Below are 13,635 nucleotides of genomic sequence, written 5' to 3'. Positions count from 1 at the left end.
ATAATGACGGAGCACCTCCCTGACGGGGTATAATGATGACTGAACAAGACGGGGCTGGCGGCGTGCGGGCTAGTGTGATGCCCACCGTGGTCAGCCCTAGCCATAGGTGGCTGCACCCTGTAACACTATTACATTTTAGAAAAGTCGGCGTCACAGCCATGCCAGGGACTGTGGAGAGAGTCCTGGAGGAGGTGCAGTTTGGAGAAACTGATTTTGGAAGCATGGCTTAAACAGAAGCATCAAAGTCAGGCTGGAAAAAGACACATTTGAGGGGAACGGGGGAACCTGTATGTTTCAGGGGACCTTAGAGAGCAGCAAATATCAACTTGGACTTTAAGTTCTAATGTTTTCCTCCTGGAAGAGGCGATGCATGGCCACGTGTAGCAGCTATCAACAGTCAGTCACGCTGTGGAACAAACAATCCCCAGACCTCAGTGGTGGTGGTCAGGGGCCAGGCAGCTCTGGTGATTTTGACCGGGATCATTTACCTGCCAAGTGGCTGCCAGCTGATCTGCAAGGCTGGGCCGACTCGGCTCTGCTCCACGTGGCCCTCCTCCTCCAGCAGGTCAGCCTGGGCCTGTCCTTACAGCTACGCAGAAGGACAAAATCAGAGGGTGCTCAATCGTGCAACCGATGTTCAGAACTCGTATTGGCTAACATTGCACTGGGTAAGGCAAGTTACGTGGGTGAACTGAGAGTCAGAGAGGTGAGAACTACATGGTCACACAGAAAAGGTGTGAATGGGGCGCACACAGTGGAGCCAATGTTCTGATCCGCCGCATCCCCCATGGTTCCACATTCAGCCAGCGTGAAAGGCGCGGTAAAATCTCCCTTCCACTTCCGATTCGTGGCAACCACTGGTACGGGTCTCTTCCATACCCATCCACAGACAGTCTATGACTTTACATTGTTATAGTATTTATGCCTCAGTTGTCCCCAACTCAGTCTTTGCTGTCCTTTTCAATTCAGTACCTGCCAATGGGATAGAGGCTGTGCTGTCTTGCTATTGAAGTTCAAGTTCCTGCTCTACCACCTGCTGGCAGTGTGACCTTGAACACCTCATCTCCGCTCACTGAGCCTCGCTTTCCTCATCTCTGAAATGGGAATGCAGTGTGTCCCTTGCAGGGGCGATGCGTGCATGCAGAGTGCCCAGCGGTGGGCACTCTAAATAAATGCGTTGTCGTCATTGTTATGGTCATTGTCAACTCATGATCATGCCGTTTGCTCCACTGGTTTCAAGACGTCTGGGGTTCCCCATGGGAAAGGGTTTTCCTGCCATGTCTGGGCCCCGGAGCCAGATGACCGTCTGCCAGGAAGGATTTCTGTTTAACGAGCTCTTGTAATCTTTGCTGTGATCCAGAGCCCCTTGCCGACCCCGCCTCCCCTCCAGGGGCTGTGCCGCCCCTTAGGTTCGGCCTCGGCTGGAGCCATGACTATCTGAGCACCTGGCCGCGTCTCCGTGTGCCCTGCCCGCCCTGAGCCTGAGTGCTGGGTGCAGCCCTGGCCCAGGAAGGCTCTTGCACACTTCCTGTCCCCCTAGAAGCCCCCGCCACCAGCACCAACACTGCTTACTCACTCAGGTCTTGTGCTCAGCCGGTCTGTACCGAACACCCTGCTGTAGGCCAGACCCTGTCCTGGGCCCAGCGGCGATTGTCCGTGACCTGACTGCTGCTTCTGACCCGGCAAGACAATGTTGGGGCTTCTTGAGAGGAAGGTTGAGATGCTTGGCCAACACATGCCCGGGCTTGGCTGGTCTGAGCAGAAGCCCATGGAGGCAGGACCCCTGCCGAGGAAGGGGCAGACACGTGGGAGGGTCAGGGCTGGGTGGACCATGGGTCACCAAGCCCTTCTGCAGCGGGGACACACAACCTGCCCTCTGGGATGAGGCCCCTGGACAATCAGGGATACGAAGGTGGCAGGCAGAGGGTGGGGGACAAGGACAGAAGGAGTGAACTGGAGAAGGCTGATCTGTCTGACAGGCAGGGCGGTGGGGGACCTGACAGGCCAGGGCCTCTGGGGCTGAGTCACCCAGCCCCGAGCCAGACAGGGCCAGCCTCGCCCTCCACTTCAGGGGCACTTGGCATTCTAGGAGTAACAGGGGACACTGAGACCTGTCCTCCTTCCGGCTCGGGCAGCTGCCACTGAGATGGCCCGGCTGAGCCAAGGACGTCTACAATCTCGCAAGAACACCCCAGACGCCACCAGGGGCTGCTGGCTTTAAAGGTCACATCCAGATAGGAGAGCTCCCCTGCGTGCTCTCGGCTCTCCACCGCGGGCGCCCTGCACTTGAAGAGGAAGGCCAGAGCCCCTTCTGTGGGTGCCCATCTCTCCATAGGTCAGCGCCCCCAAACCCCACGCCCCGGACAAACAATCCTACAATCCTGGCTTGCTCTGTGGACGGGCAGGTTACTTCCTTTTATCATCTCCTAATTGGCTCTTTCTTCCTCCTCCTCGCACGGGTGTACAATGAGGGGAATGCCAACTCATTCATTCGCACATAAATGAAAGAGCACCTACTATGCACAGGGCTCTGTGGGGTGCCTCGGCATACAAGGCGGGCAGGTCCCTGCGTTTAATTGGGGGTGGAGGGAGATGGACCATAAACAGGCAACTACCCAGTCAAAGTGTGTCTGGCAGCTGATAACGGGATTAACCCTACAGAGAGAGGCAGAACACTCAATTAATTTGGGGGGCAGAGCTGGGAAAGAAAGACAGGTTCTTAAAGGGACAGGCCAAAGGATTGCACCCCCCACGACCATTCAGGACTCAGCCAAGGGCAAGCAAGCCCTCACTGAATAAAAATTGGCTCAGCATCTACTACGTGCCCAGCACTCTGCTCAGCACTGGGGGCACAGGATGCACAGAACAGAGGTCCCTGCCTGTGTGGAGCTGGCTCTCTTGGCGGAGAGGTGGGTGGATGAAGGCTGCACGGATGCACAGATGAGGGCGTATTATTAATAACAGTTGCTGCCATGCGTTAAGACTTCGCCTGTGTCAGCGAGTGTTTGGTGAGGGCAAGCAGCAGGAGGAAGCGCAAGGAGCGTCTAAACTAAATGGGCAAGTTCAATGTGTCGGGGAGATGGGGGCTGGGGGCGCATAAGACTCAGTGGTCTCCTCCGGAAAATGACCCAGAATCACACTCCAAGTTCGATTCCACTCAGTTCTCCTCTGTGCATAGTAGGTGCTCTTTCTGTTCATGGGGAGAAGGAAGGGTGGCTGCTTTCTCTCGGCAGGAATGGGAGCAGGTGCTGGTTGGGTAAAGATGCCGCCCCCTCCCAATGCTAGGTGTTCTTTATGCCTTAGGGACACCTCGCGGCCATTGCCCCACATCTGCCCGCTGGAATAAAAGATTGTCCGAGATCATCGGCGTAGGGCTTCCAAGCTTTTCGACTTGACCTGCCTTCCACTCCTGTCTTGCCAAGGCATCAGTACCGAGGTTCCTCTTAGGGATCTAGTTCTGAGACCCTTTCTGTTGCAAACGGCTGGAATACAACCCAAACTCTTGTAAATATATTTATTAAAAGAGTGACTTTGTGCGACTGACAAGCCAGATGAAGCCAGGTGACCCAGAGGGCCGCATTCAGGGCTCAGATATTGTTGAGAACTCACCTCTTCTCACCTCAGTAGACTTCCTCCTCAAGCAGGCTCACTCAAAGGGGTGCCCAGCACCTCCTGGTTCAGATCCTCTTCTGTCCTTCCAGCAAGTCCATCAAAGTTCAGGGACTGCATCCCATTGGCCTGGCTTAAGTCATGTGGTTGTCCCTGCACCAATCAATGATCTGGGGATGAGTGTGCTGATTGGTCAAACCTGGGCCACATGACCAATCATAGACTATGAATGTGGAGCCCTTTTCAAACTCCTTGACCTGAGCCCAGGGGCAAGGGAGAGTTGCAGAAGAGAAGGTCAAGGTACTGTTTCTTCAGGGAGAGACAGTGTTGCTGGGCACATTCAAACAAGTGAAGGTGACGTTCGCACCGTGGTGGGTAGAAGGCCCCTGCTGCCCACAATCTCACCCTTTGATTGGGATGAAAAATTCCCAGGAAACCATTGAGGGTGGGGGGAAAAATGGGAAGGGTACAGGTGAAGATGTACGGTTAAGACTATACATCAGAAATAAGATGGTTCATAAACAGCACTCAGGCGCGGCCATGATCGATGCCATCCAGTAGAAAGAGGGGAGCCTCATATGTAATTCTAAAATTTCCACTGGACATATTAAGAAGAAAAAGCAAAGAGCAACAGGTGAAATTAATTTTTAAAATATTTTTTATTCAGCCCAATGCATCTAAGCTATTACTTCAACACGATATCCACATAAAACACACCAACATAGATAGTTGGAAATTTTTTTGTGTGAAGTCTTTGAAACTCAGTGCGTGCGTTACATTGACCACACACCTCGATTTGAACACGCCATTTCCAGTGTCCCGTGTGGAGAGTGGCCACCGCCCTGGGCAGCCCAGCTCGAGGCCCTCGCTACCCAAAGTGCAGTCGATGGACCTGGGCAGAATGGTAGTCTCAGGCTCGGCCCCAGGCTTCCAAATCTGAGTCTGCGCTTAACCCCACGTATCCTCGGTGATCCCCCTGCACCTTACATTTGAGACAGGCTGGTCCGAACTGGCACCATCCCAAAGAACTTTCTATACGGAGCCACCAGCCACAGGAGGCTAGCTTGAAATGCAGCCACAGCTGTGGGAGAAGAAACTGAATTGTTTCACTTTATTTCATTTTCATTTCAAAAGCCACAATGAATAAATAAGTAAGTAGCCACAATGACTACTTATGGGGTAGCACAGGCTTGCATCAATATAAGTGCTCCAAAATCTTAGTTATTACTATTACCATTATTGCCCTGTTACCTGTCCGAGGAGCGAGAGGGAAAAAAACACACAGGTGTTCAGCCTCGTGGGCGCATCGCCCCCCCCCCCAGGGTAAGTGTGTAGTTATCCTCATTGCTCAGATTTACTACGTGAGTTCGGTTCACTTGTGTGAGATCAAGTAGTAACTAATACTAGTCCCATCATTGATCAAGTCTGCCTTCATGGTGGGGACTCTATACCCTTGGTTTTAATCTCCATAACCACCCCATATTCGGTACTAGTACACTCGCCATTTTACAAACAGGGAGGCTGAGGAGGCTCAGAGAGGTGAGGTGACTTGTCCAGAGTCACACAGCCTCTGAGGGGCAGAGTCAAGGTGTGGTGCCCTGCCTGTCTATCTCCCCAGCAGTTTCTCCAGGGCTGTGTGAGTGAGGGACCCCAAGCCGTGCTGGGCCACAGCCGCACTGGAGGGCTGTTCTGCCTGGGGTACACGGGGAAGGCGCTCAGCTTGGAAGACCTCAGAAGTGGGGTGTGGGGGGCCATCATGACGACCTTGGGGGTGCCTCACAGCCCTCGGTGAGGCAGTGGCAGACACCAGGCAGACACTGCAGCCCACACGAACCTCCACGTGCTGTCTGGAGGGGTGCTGGTCAGCCCCCGGCTGCAGGCAGCAGGCACCAGGAGCGCCAGCTGCGTCTTGAGCGACTTCTGCCTGTTGGGTCCCAGGAAGCCGGCCTTCCACCTTGGTCTCTGCGGTTTGTTTGTATTTAACGCCTCACTCCATTTCCAAGCGAGCATGGGTGCTGTGCGTTTATTTGTCTAGCGACAGAAGGCAGCCTCCCAGGGCAAGGCACGCCCTCCCTCACCGGCCCCCCTCCACGCTCACACACCCGGCCTAATGCTGCGTGGCAGGAACAGGCAGACGACCAGAAAGCAGGCTGAGAGCGTCCAGAACTGGCAGTGCCCCCTGCCGTCACCTTCCCTGAAAGGGCTCGTCTCTGAGCCCCATGACCCAGCCCAGACTCCAAAGCCCAGGGTCACTCCAAGTCCACATGGCAACAGACCCCCCTGCCTGCTGAGCTGGGAACTCAGAGATGATGGGGTCCAAGCTCCCACAGATGGAGAAATAATAATGACGGCAACAATGAAATTAACACGTCCACTGGCGGGCATTCACTATACACCACACGCTTAACTCACGTCCACTTAAATCTATACAGGGGGTCTTTGAGTCAGGTCCCGCCATTACTCTCATTCTGCAGAGACATCGCCGAGTCTCAGAAAGGTAACTCGGCCAAGGTCACGCTGCAAGGACGTGGGAGAGCCCGGATTCGAAGGCAGGCCGGCCCAGAAAACAAGAGGCCAGTGAGCTCCATGATGCAGAGAGGGGAACGTGTGACTTTGGGAGCTGGAACTCCAGTTCCACAGTGTCCTCATTGTGTGACCTTGGGGATGTAGCCAGTTTGACCTTCCGATCCTCAGTTTCCTCATCTGTACCATGGGGGTGATCGGGCCAGCTTTGCTCGAAGAGTAGGAATTAAGTGAGAGGAGACAGCTGTTCAGGAAGAAGCCAGTGGAGGAAGGAATGTACATACAGTAGGCATTTAATAATGAAGCCCACACCTTAGAAAAAGTCTCTTCCCTTTTAAGCTTCTGGGTCCCACCACCTGGGAGTGGCAAGGTCCCACTCCCAGGCAGAGCAAGGTGTTTTGATTACATTATATCATTTAATCCTAACCACAGTCCTCTGAGTGCAACTGACCCCACTCTACAGAGCTGGAAACTGAGGTTCCAGAGAGTTCGATGGTCAGCCGGTGGGAGGGGCCTCAAAGGCACCAAACATGAGTTGGGAGTGCAGTCAGGCCCCCGTGGAGTCACGGTGCAAGCCAATGGCCTGCTGCAGACCAGGGCCCAGGCCCCCAGCCACCGCTGCCCCTGGACGAGCGTGGAGGGAGGCGGCGCTGGGTGTCTGAGATGTGTGCCCCTCACAGATGGAAAAGCAGAGGGGAGCCGAGGCAGACTGTCTCGCTCTCCAGCACTCACACACAGCTGCTGCTGCTGCAACGTCCTTGCCCAACTGCTGGGGACAGGCATCACCATGGCAACCGCCAAAGGCCAGCTGGCCTCAGGTGCGAGGAGGGGCCGCGGCCACCTTGAGCCCTGGCCCTGGTGACCCTCTGACCACTCCTGGTGATGCATCCAGCCTGGCAACCTCTGGAAGCCACCAACTCTAACAGCTGGGTAGAGGGAGAGCCCCCCCAACAGACCCCACTGACCACACCCCAGCCCCTGCATCCAGGGTCCTCCCCTGCCCCCAAGGTGCTGCCGCCCTGAGGGTCTGGAGTCCTCACCTGCCCGGAGAAGGTCCGGAGGCCCCAGCTCCGTGGGCGGGGGCAGCTCAGCAGTCACAGCTCCGTGCTGCAAATATTAATTATCTCCTAACGACTCTCCGGGCGGTCATTATATCACAGCTGCTGGCAGCTGTTCCTAGAAACCCACCCAAGGTATCTCTGGGCAGAAGGAACCTGCCCCGTGGCTGGCAGGGTGAACCAGGCCCTGGAAGCATGTGTGGGCAGGACCAGGCCGAGGGACTCTAGGGCCACGGGGTCCTGCTGCCCTTCACGGAGGAAAGGGATTGGGGAGCAGTGGGCGGGGGCGGGGGGCCTGGGTAAGAGGAGGAAGCTCTGGAAAGACAGCCCCTGAAGGCGGTGGGTGCCCAGTCTTTGTCCGCTGACCAACACTTGCGTTTATGCAGCCTGTGCAGAGTGCTGAGCGCTCCAACACCTGGCTACTCCAGAGCGTGGTCCCCAGGCCCACAGCCTCAGTGCCCTCTGGAAGCTGGTTCCAAATGCACCACCCACACTGATGTCAACAAAATTCCAGGTGACCCATGCTCAGGCTGACACTTGAGAAGAGCTCCTTTAAGGGCTCCCATTTTTAGGCCTTGCACAAGGAGATTGGGCAAGGGACCATTGTCACCTCCATTTGACAGAAGAGGGACTAAGGCTCCGAGCTGTGAGTCACTGGCCCAAAGTCACACAGCTGGCGAGCAGCACCACCCACCCTTACACCCAGATCAAGTTAGAGAACAACACCTGCCCCAGGGGCCCTCCCAGTCAACGCCCTCACCAGGCACGCCCACTGCTCCGACTTCCGTTCTCCCAAGAGAAGTTTTGTCCATTCTGGAGCTTCAGTCAAATGAAATCGCTTAGTGTGTACCCTTAAAAAAAGAGCAGCTTAAGATATAATTCACACACCACACAATCCACCCACTTAAAGTATATAATGTGATGGTTTTTAGTGTATTCACAATGGTCTAAAACCATCACCACAATCCCCTCCAGAGTATTTTATCACCTGAAAGAGAAACCCCGTGTCTTCCAGCCATCAGCCCCCATCCCCCACTCACCCCATCCCCCCTCATTTCCAGCCCCTGGCAATTAACCACTCACCTGCTTCCGTCTCTATGGCTTGCCTCTCCTGGACATTTCACATCAGTGGAACCTGATGCCATGTGGTCCTTTGTGTCCGACCCTTTTCACTCAGCATCACGTTCCCAAGGTTCCTGTGTGTGCAGCATCTCAGCCCTTCATTCCTTTTCGAGGCTGAATCATATCTCCCCGTGGGGATGGACCACATTTACGCGCCCAGTCATCACTGGGTGGGCAAGCACATGGCCTCTTGGGACTGCTTCTTCCACTCAATGTTATGTCCGTGAACTTCATCATGCTGCGTAGTGTGTTTGTGGTACATTCTTTTTCACTGCTGCGTGATATTCCATTGAATACACACACCATTGATTACCCATTGCCCTTCGGCTGAATGCTTGGGTAGTTCCCAGCGTTACAAATGAAGCTTCTGTGAATGTCCTCGCGCGTGCCCTTTGGTGACCTGGTTTTGCCTGCGCGTAGCCCAGGGTGGGAGGGCTGGTCGGCAGATGGGTAGGTGTTCGTTTGCTTAGCTCCTTTTTTAACAAAGGGCACCAGTTTCAGGTGGGAGCCTTTGCCAAATTGCGTCTCGTTAGAATGTAGTAACATTGGTTTGTTATCATTGTATTTTGGCCTGTTACTTTCTCTTTATAGCAAAATGATTCTCCACGTACTGGAGTGTTCCTAGTTTTCTTTTCAAATTATGTCCCTGGGGCCCTGACCGGTGTGGCTCCATTGGTTTCACTTCATCCCACGAAGTGAACAGTCGCCGGTTCGATTCCCTTCAGGGCCCACGCCTGGGTTGCGGGTTCAGTCCCCAGTCGGGGCGCAGTGGAAGAGGCAGCCCATCCGTGTTTCTGTTTTTCTTATGCAGAGATGGAAGTTGCCCATTTCTCACGGCTGTGTCCCTGACATGCGTGGAAAACAGCAAAAGCCAGGCCCAGACGCCTGCTGATTCCGCTTCAAAGCGTCGCCTCATCAGCCCCTGGAATCATCTGAGTTCAAGAGCCCCCGCCCATGTGATCTGTCGAGTCCTGCGCAGGTTGGAGAGACCAAGCACGGCGACGACTTTGTGCACAGGGCCCTCGGGTGAATTCTGACGGTCGTGTGACCATTAGATGGGGGACGGCCACCAGTGCATGGCAGGCCCAGAGGCCAGGGCACAGGGTAAGGTAACTGCTCACGGGCACGGCCCCAGCTCCGGTATGCAGAGACCTGTGTTCTAGCCCATTCCCTGGCTCTGTGACCTTGCACGAGTCATTTCTCCTCCCTGTGCCTCAGTTTCCTCACATGCATGAGGCAGTTCATCACACAGGTTGAATATCATCACTTCTAATTCTCACAATAGATTTTTTAAAATATTTTTTATTTATTTTTAGAGAGAGGAGAACGGAAGGAGAAAGAGAGGGAGAGAAACATCAATGTGTGGTTGCCTCTCACATGCCCCCTGCTGGGGACCTGGACCTCAACCCAGGCATGTGCCCTGACTGGGGGGAATCCAATTGGTGACCCTTTGGTTCACAGGCCCGTGCTCAATCCACTGAGCCACACCAGACAGGGCTCACAACAGATTTTTGAATGCAAGGCACACAGTAGGCCTTCAGCACAGGCCAGTGGTCGCTGTGGTCCTTACCATCCCCACCCCCTGCCCCTGTCAGCCCTGCAGGAGGACGCCCCCAGTGTCCACCCAGGTCTCTGCCTTCCACCCAGAGCGCTTGGGAGGCTGTGCCCATGAGCAGCTAGTTAACCAAATAAATGAATGAGGCAGGTCTATGCTGATATAAATCTCTGGAAGAGAACATTTAGACACTCCATATTCACACTGGATATCATTTAAATTACCAGGCTGCCTCCTCGGCCCGTGTCCCTTATTACCGTGTTTTTAAAACCCGGAGCTTAATTGCACATTGCCACAGCCTTTACCCACGGTGCCTGTGGAAATTAGAGGCGGTTGCCTGCCCCCTCATCTGCAGCCCGTCACTTCCTCCCTGGCCTGCAAGAGGCCTGGGGATTGGACATTGGAGGGACGTGCCTGCGTGGGAAGCAGGGACCCATGTGATGGGCTGGAGAGTGGACTGGAGAGGGAAGGGACCCATCCATCGCCTCCCTGCCTCTGCTTTGCCCCCGATGGGCCTTTCTCCATACAGCAGCCAGGATGGTTCTTAAATACAAATCGCATGATGTCATCCACCCAGCTTTGACTCCCAGAGCCTGGTTCACTCAGATTAAAAGCAAACCCCTCCCTTTAGCACCCCCGCCACCAGGCCCTGTGGGCTCTGAACCCCCACAGCCTCTCTGATGTCCACTCCCATTACCTCCCACTCTGCCTTGCTTACCGTGTCCCAGCTACACTGGCCGCCTTGCTAAACCTCCAACAAATCCCACTGCCCCAGGACCTTTGCACCTACTGTCTTCTGTGCCTGGCTTGCTCTTCTCCCAACAGTGGGCTCTTCCACCTGCCTCCAATTCTGCTCCCAGAGGCCTTGTCTAAAATATGTCCCCTCTCCCTCCCTGTCTGCTTATTCAGACTTTTTCCCCATAAAATTCATTCCTGTGCATCTACATTTCATAGCTTTGTTCTTTAGCAGCACTCTCTGCCACTAGAATGTTCCCCCATGAGAGCGAAGGCTTGGAGGAAAAGCAGTGAAGGAAACCGAGCCTGGAAGGCGACTCAACAGTAGGTGCTGCACCAGTGGCCATCGAAAGAATACGTGAATTGTTACCTTTGGGTCGCACCCCTAAGTCCCTTTGCCACTGTGGACCTCTCCGTTTCCACATCCCATTCTACAGAAGTGGCAGGACAGAGCAGGTGGCATATGGGGCCGTTTGACAGATGGGGACACTGAGGCTCAGGGCTGTGACGTGAGTTCCCAAAGATCACACAGTGAGTTGCCAGCGGCCCTGTCCCCTTACTCTCTGACAATGTACCACCCACCTCCCCCGACAGGGCCCCTGCCCCCTGTTCCCCCTGCCTGGGGGGCCCTTTACCCACCCCCTGAGCTGAGGGAGGCTCAGCTCTCTAGCCAGTGTCGACCCTCAGAGATGAGGGCGAGACCTGCTTTTTAGAAGTTCTCAGCGCCCCTCCTCATCTCCTCCCAGTGCCGATTGGAGTTGTAAATGTGAAAAGGCGAGAAAAAAATGTTTTGTTCGTGGGGGAGGGAGGCACCTCACGGAGTGCAGGCGGCAGCAGCTGCGCCAGGCCGGGCTCCCAGCAGGCAGACTCTGAGTTCCTCTGGGGGGCTGCAACAACCTTCGGGGAGGCGGCAGGAGACAGCAAGGCGAGGAGGAGGAGGGAAACAACATGGCACACGTGAATGAATGGAGGTGACCGCGGGGGGCAGCAGGGCTGCTCCCACTGGGAGACGGCGGAACGTGCCTTGCAGGGCAAGGAAGCCGGGAGTTTTGTCCCCCTGCTCCCATCCGCTGTTGATGGAGGGTAGCTCTGGGGACACTCACTTCCTGGCACTTCTGACCTACCCTGAGTGAACACTGAGCTCACCCCTGTGGCCACAGGAAGCCCTGCCACCAGGCAGAGAGAGGCGGGCAGTGGAGGTGGGACGCCATCAGTGTGTTTGAGGACCGTCCTCTGAACTGCCCAGAGTGGGCCAAATGACATGCTCAGAAGCCGACAGTGTCTGCTGTGGCCACTCGTGGTTACTATTTGCCTGTTTATCAAACAGCCGAACAACAAACACTGTTTACTAAAACCAGCTGTGTGTGCCGCCCTGAGACCCTCGGCCCTGCCTTCCTAGAACAGAAACTCTAGCTAGGGAGCCTAGACTGAAACACCCAGCACAGCCCGATGAGGCGGGGACACTTAGCAGATGAGGCACAGAGAGGTAAAGTGATTTATACAAGGTCACACAGCACGTAAGTCGCGGTGCTGGTGCTAGGTCCTGAACCCAGGGCCACACCCTTAACCCCCATTCACAAGTCCCTGGCCCAGGCACCATAAGGGGTAGCTGTTCATAGATTCCTCCCATGCCATGAGTCCTTTCTCTACTTTAATCATTCCATTTTACAGGTGAGCAAATTGAGGCCCAGCAGGCACCTGATCACAGGGCGAGTACGAGCCAGAAGCCGGGGTTAGACACCCAAGTCAGCCGCCTCCCTGGGCCTCAGTCTCAGTCACTGCCCCCTCCTTCGGAGGCCAGCAAGCAGAAGACCCAGAAGTAATGATATTTTTTTCCCATTGAGCAGCTGCCATTTATTGAGCAAGTACTGTTTGCCAGGCCATTTGCATAAACTCCCCAGCGCTCTCAGCTACCCACCCTGTGAGGTGTTAATACGCCCGTTTTACATTTCACAGCTGAGGAGACTGACATACATGGGCTTTAGTTCCCACCCCCGCCAAGAGGCAGGGCCAGGACTCAAACCCTGGTCAGTCTGAGCCCAGAATCTAATCTGCCTTCACGCTTGACATAGGCATTCCTTTTAGGATGTGTGAGCTTGATTGCCTCCTGTCGACAGGGGGCTCACCACCTTGCAAAGCAGGCCAGTCCACTGCTGGGCAGCATTAACTGTGTCTCCCTGGTCCCCATATGAGGGCTCTGAGTTCCAAGGCTGGGTCCTGTTTAGCTTATTACCCTCAGAGCCCAGCACTGGCCTCAGCTGCCATTATTCCGAGCTGCTTTCTCTCCAGTGCTGAATTCTGCGTCTCGGTCTTCATCGACCCTGCGTGGCATGAAAACTCAATGTAATGTCTCCGGGAAAGGGTTGAGAGACAAGGAAACAAGTTAAAATCACCTAAAATAAGTCTGGGAAAGCATAGAACAGAGTACCCACCACATGGCACACACTCAAAAAAGAGGAAGCAGGTGTTAATATCATTATTTGTATTATTATGATGATTATTGTTATTATTATTAACAGCAGCAGCATTTGGAGCTATTTTAAGAACACCAGGAACTCCCATGCCCACAGTTGGGAGCCCCCCAACCACCAGCAGACCCAACACATTCAAATGTACCCGTAGCCCCCATTTAAGACAATTTTCTGTGAAAAAAAATAATTTGGAAGGAATTGTGTCATTTTACTTGGAATATTAATATTAACTTGAATCCTAAAAGTTTCTCTTCCTTTATCAAAGCAAGTAATCTTTTTCCCTTCAGGTGTCAAACCCTCTTGGAGGAGGAACTGGATGGGGAAACTGAGGCACGGGGGGGTGAAGTTTTTGCCCGTTGAGGCCCACTTAGTGGTGGCAGCTGTGGGCAAACTCCACCTGTCTGGCTCGGCTATAAAATAGGAGTGGCTTCCGGAAGGGGTCAGTCGGTGAGGGTGAGGGGGGGGGTGTTGAGCTCACTCGGCTGGGGGCTGGATGGCGGGGGTTTCGGGGAGTTGCCACCTGCTTAATTGCTGCCGCTAACGGTTCAGGGCCAAAGCCACC

General features: G+C 54.5%; 1 protein-coding gene across 2 annotated transcripts in view; it reads left to right on the top strand.

The window, feature by feature from the left end:
- Nucleotides 1-13,269, top strand: part of RBM19 (RNA binding motif protein 19) — a 163,469-nt gene extending 150,200 nt beyond the window's left edge. Inside the window, exon 25 of one of the 2 annotated variants that reach the window (XM_037156142.2) lies at nucleotides 9,124-13,269. In XM_037156142.2, the coding sequence (XP_037012037.2) occupies nucleotides 9,124-9,204 (81 nt within the window). In that variant the 3' untranslated portion in view covers nucleotides 9,205-13,269. Of the gene's footprint in view, nucleotides 1-969; nucleotides 1,040-9,123 lie in introns of those variants that run through there. The other variant, XM_053669768.1, reaches the window with a different exon arrangement.
- Nucleotides 13,270-13,635: the final 366 nt, after the last annotated feature.

This window comes from Artibeus jamaicensis, unplaced genomic scaffold (genome assembly GCF_021234435.1).
Source record: "Artibeus jamaicensis isolate MK-2021 breed Jamaican fruit bat unplaced genomic scaffold, CSHL_Jam_final contig_525, whole genome shotgun sequence".
Lineage (NCBI taxonomy): Eukaryota > Metazoa > Chordata > Mammalia > Chiroptera > Phyllostomidae > Artibeus > Artibeus jamaicensis.
The sequence above is the reverse complement of the archived record's forward strand: the minus strand, read 5'-3'. Positions and strand labels throughout refer to the sequence as shown.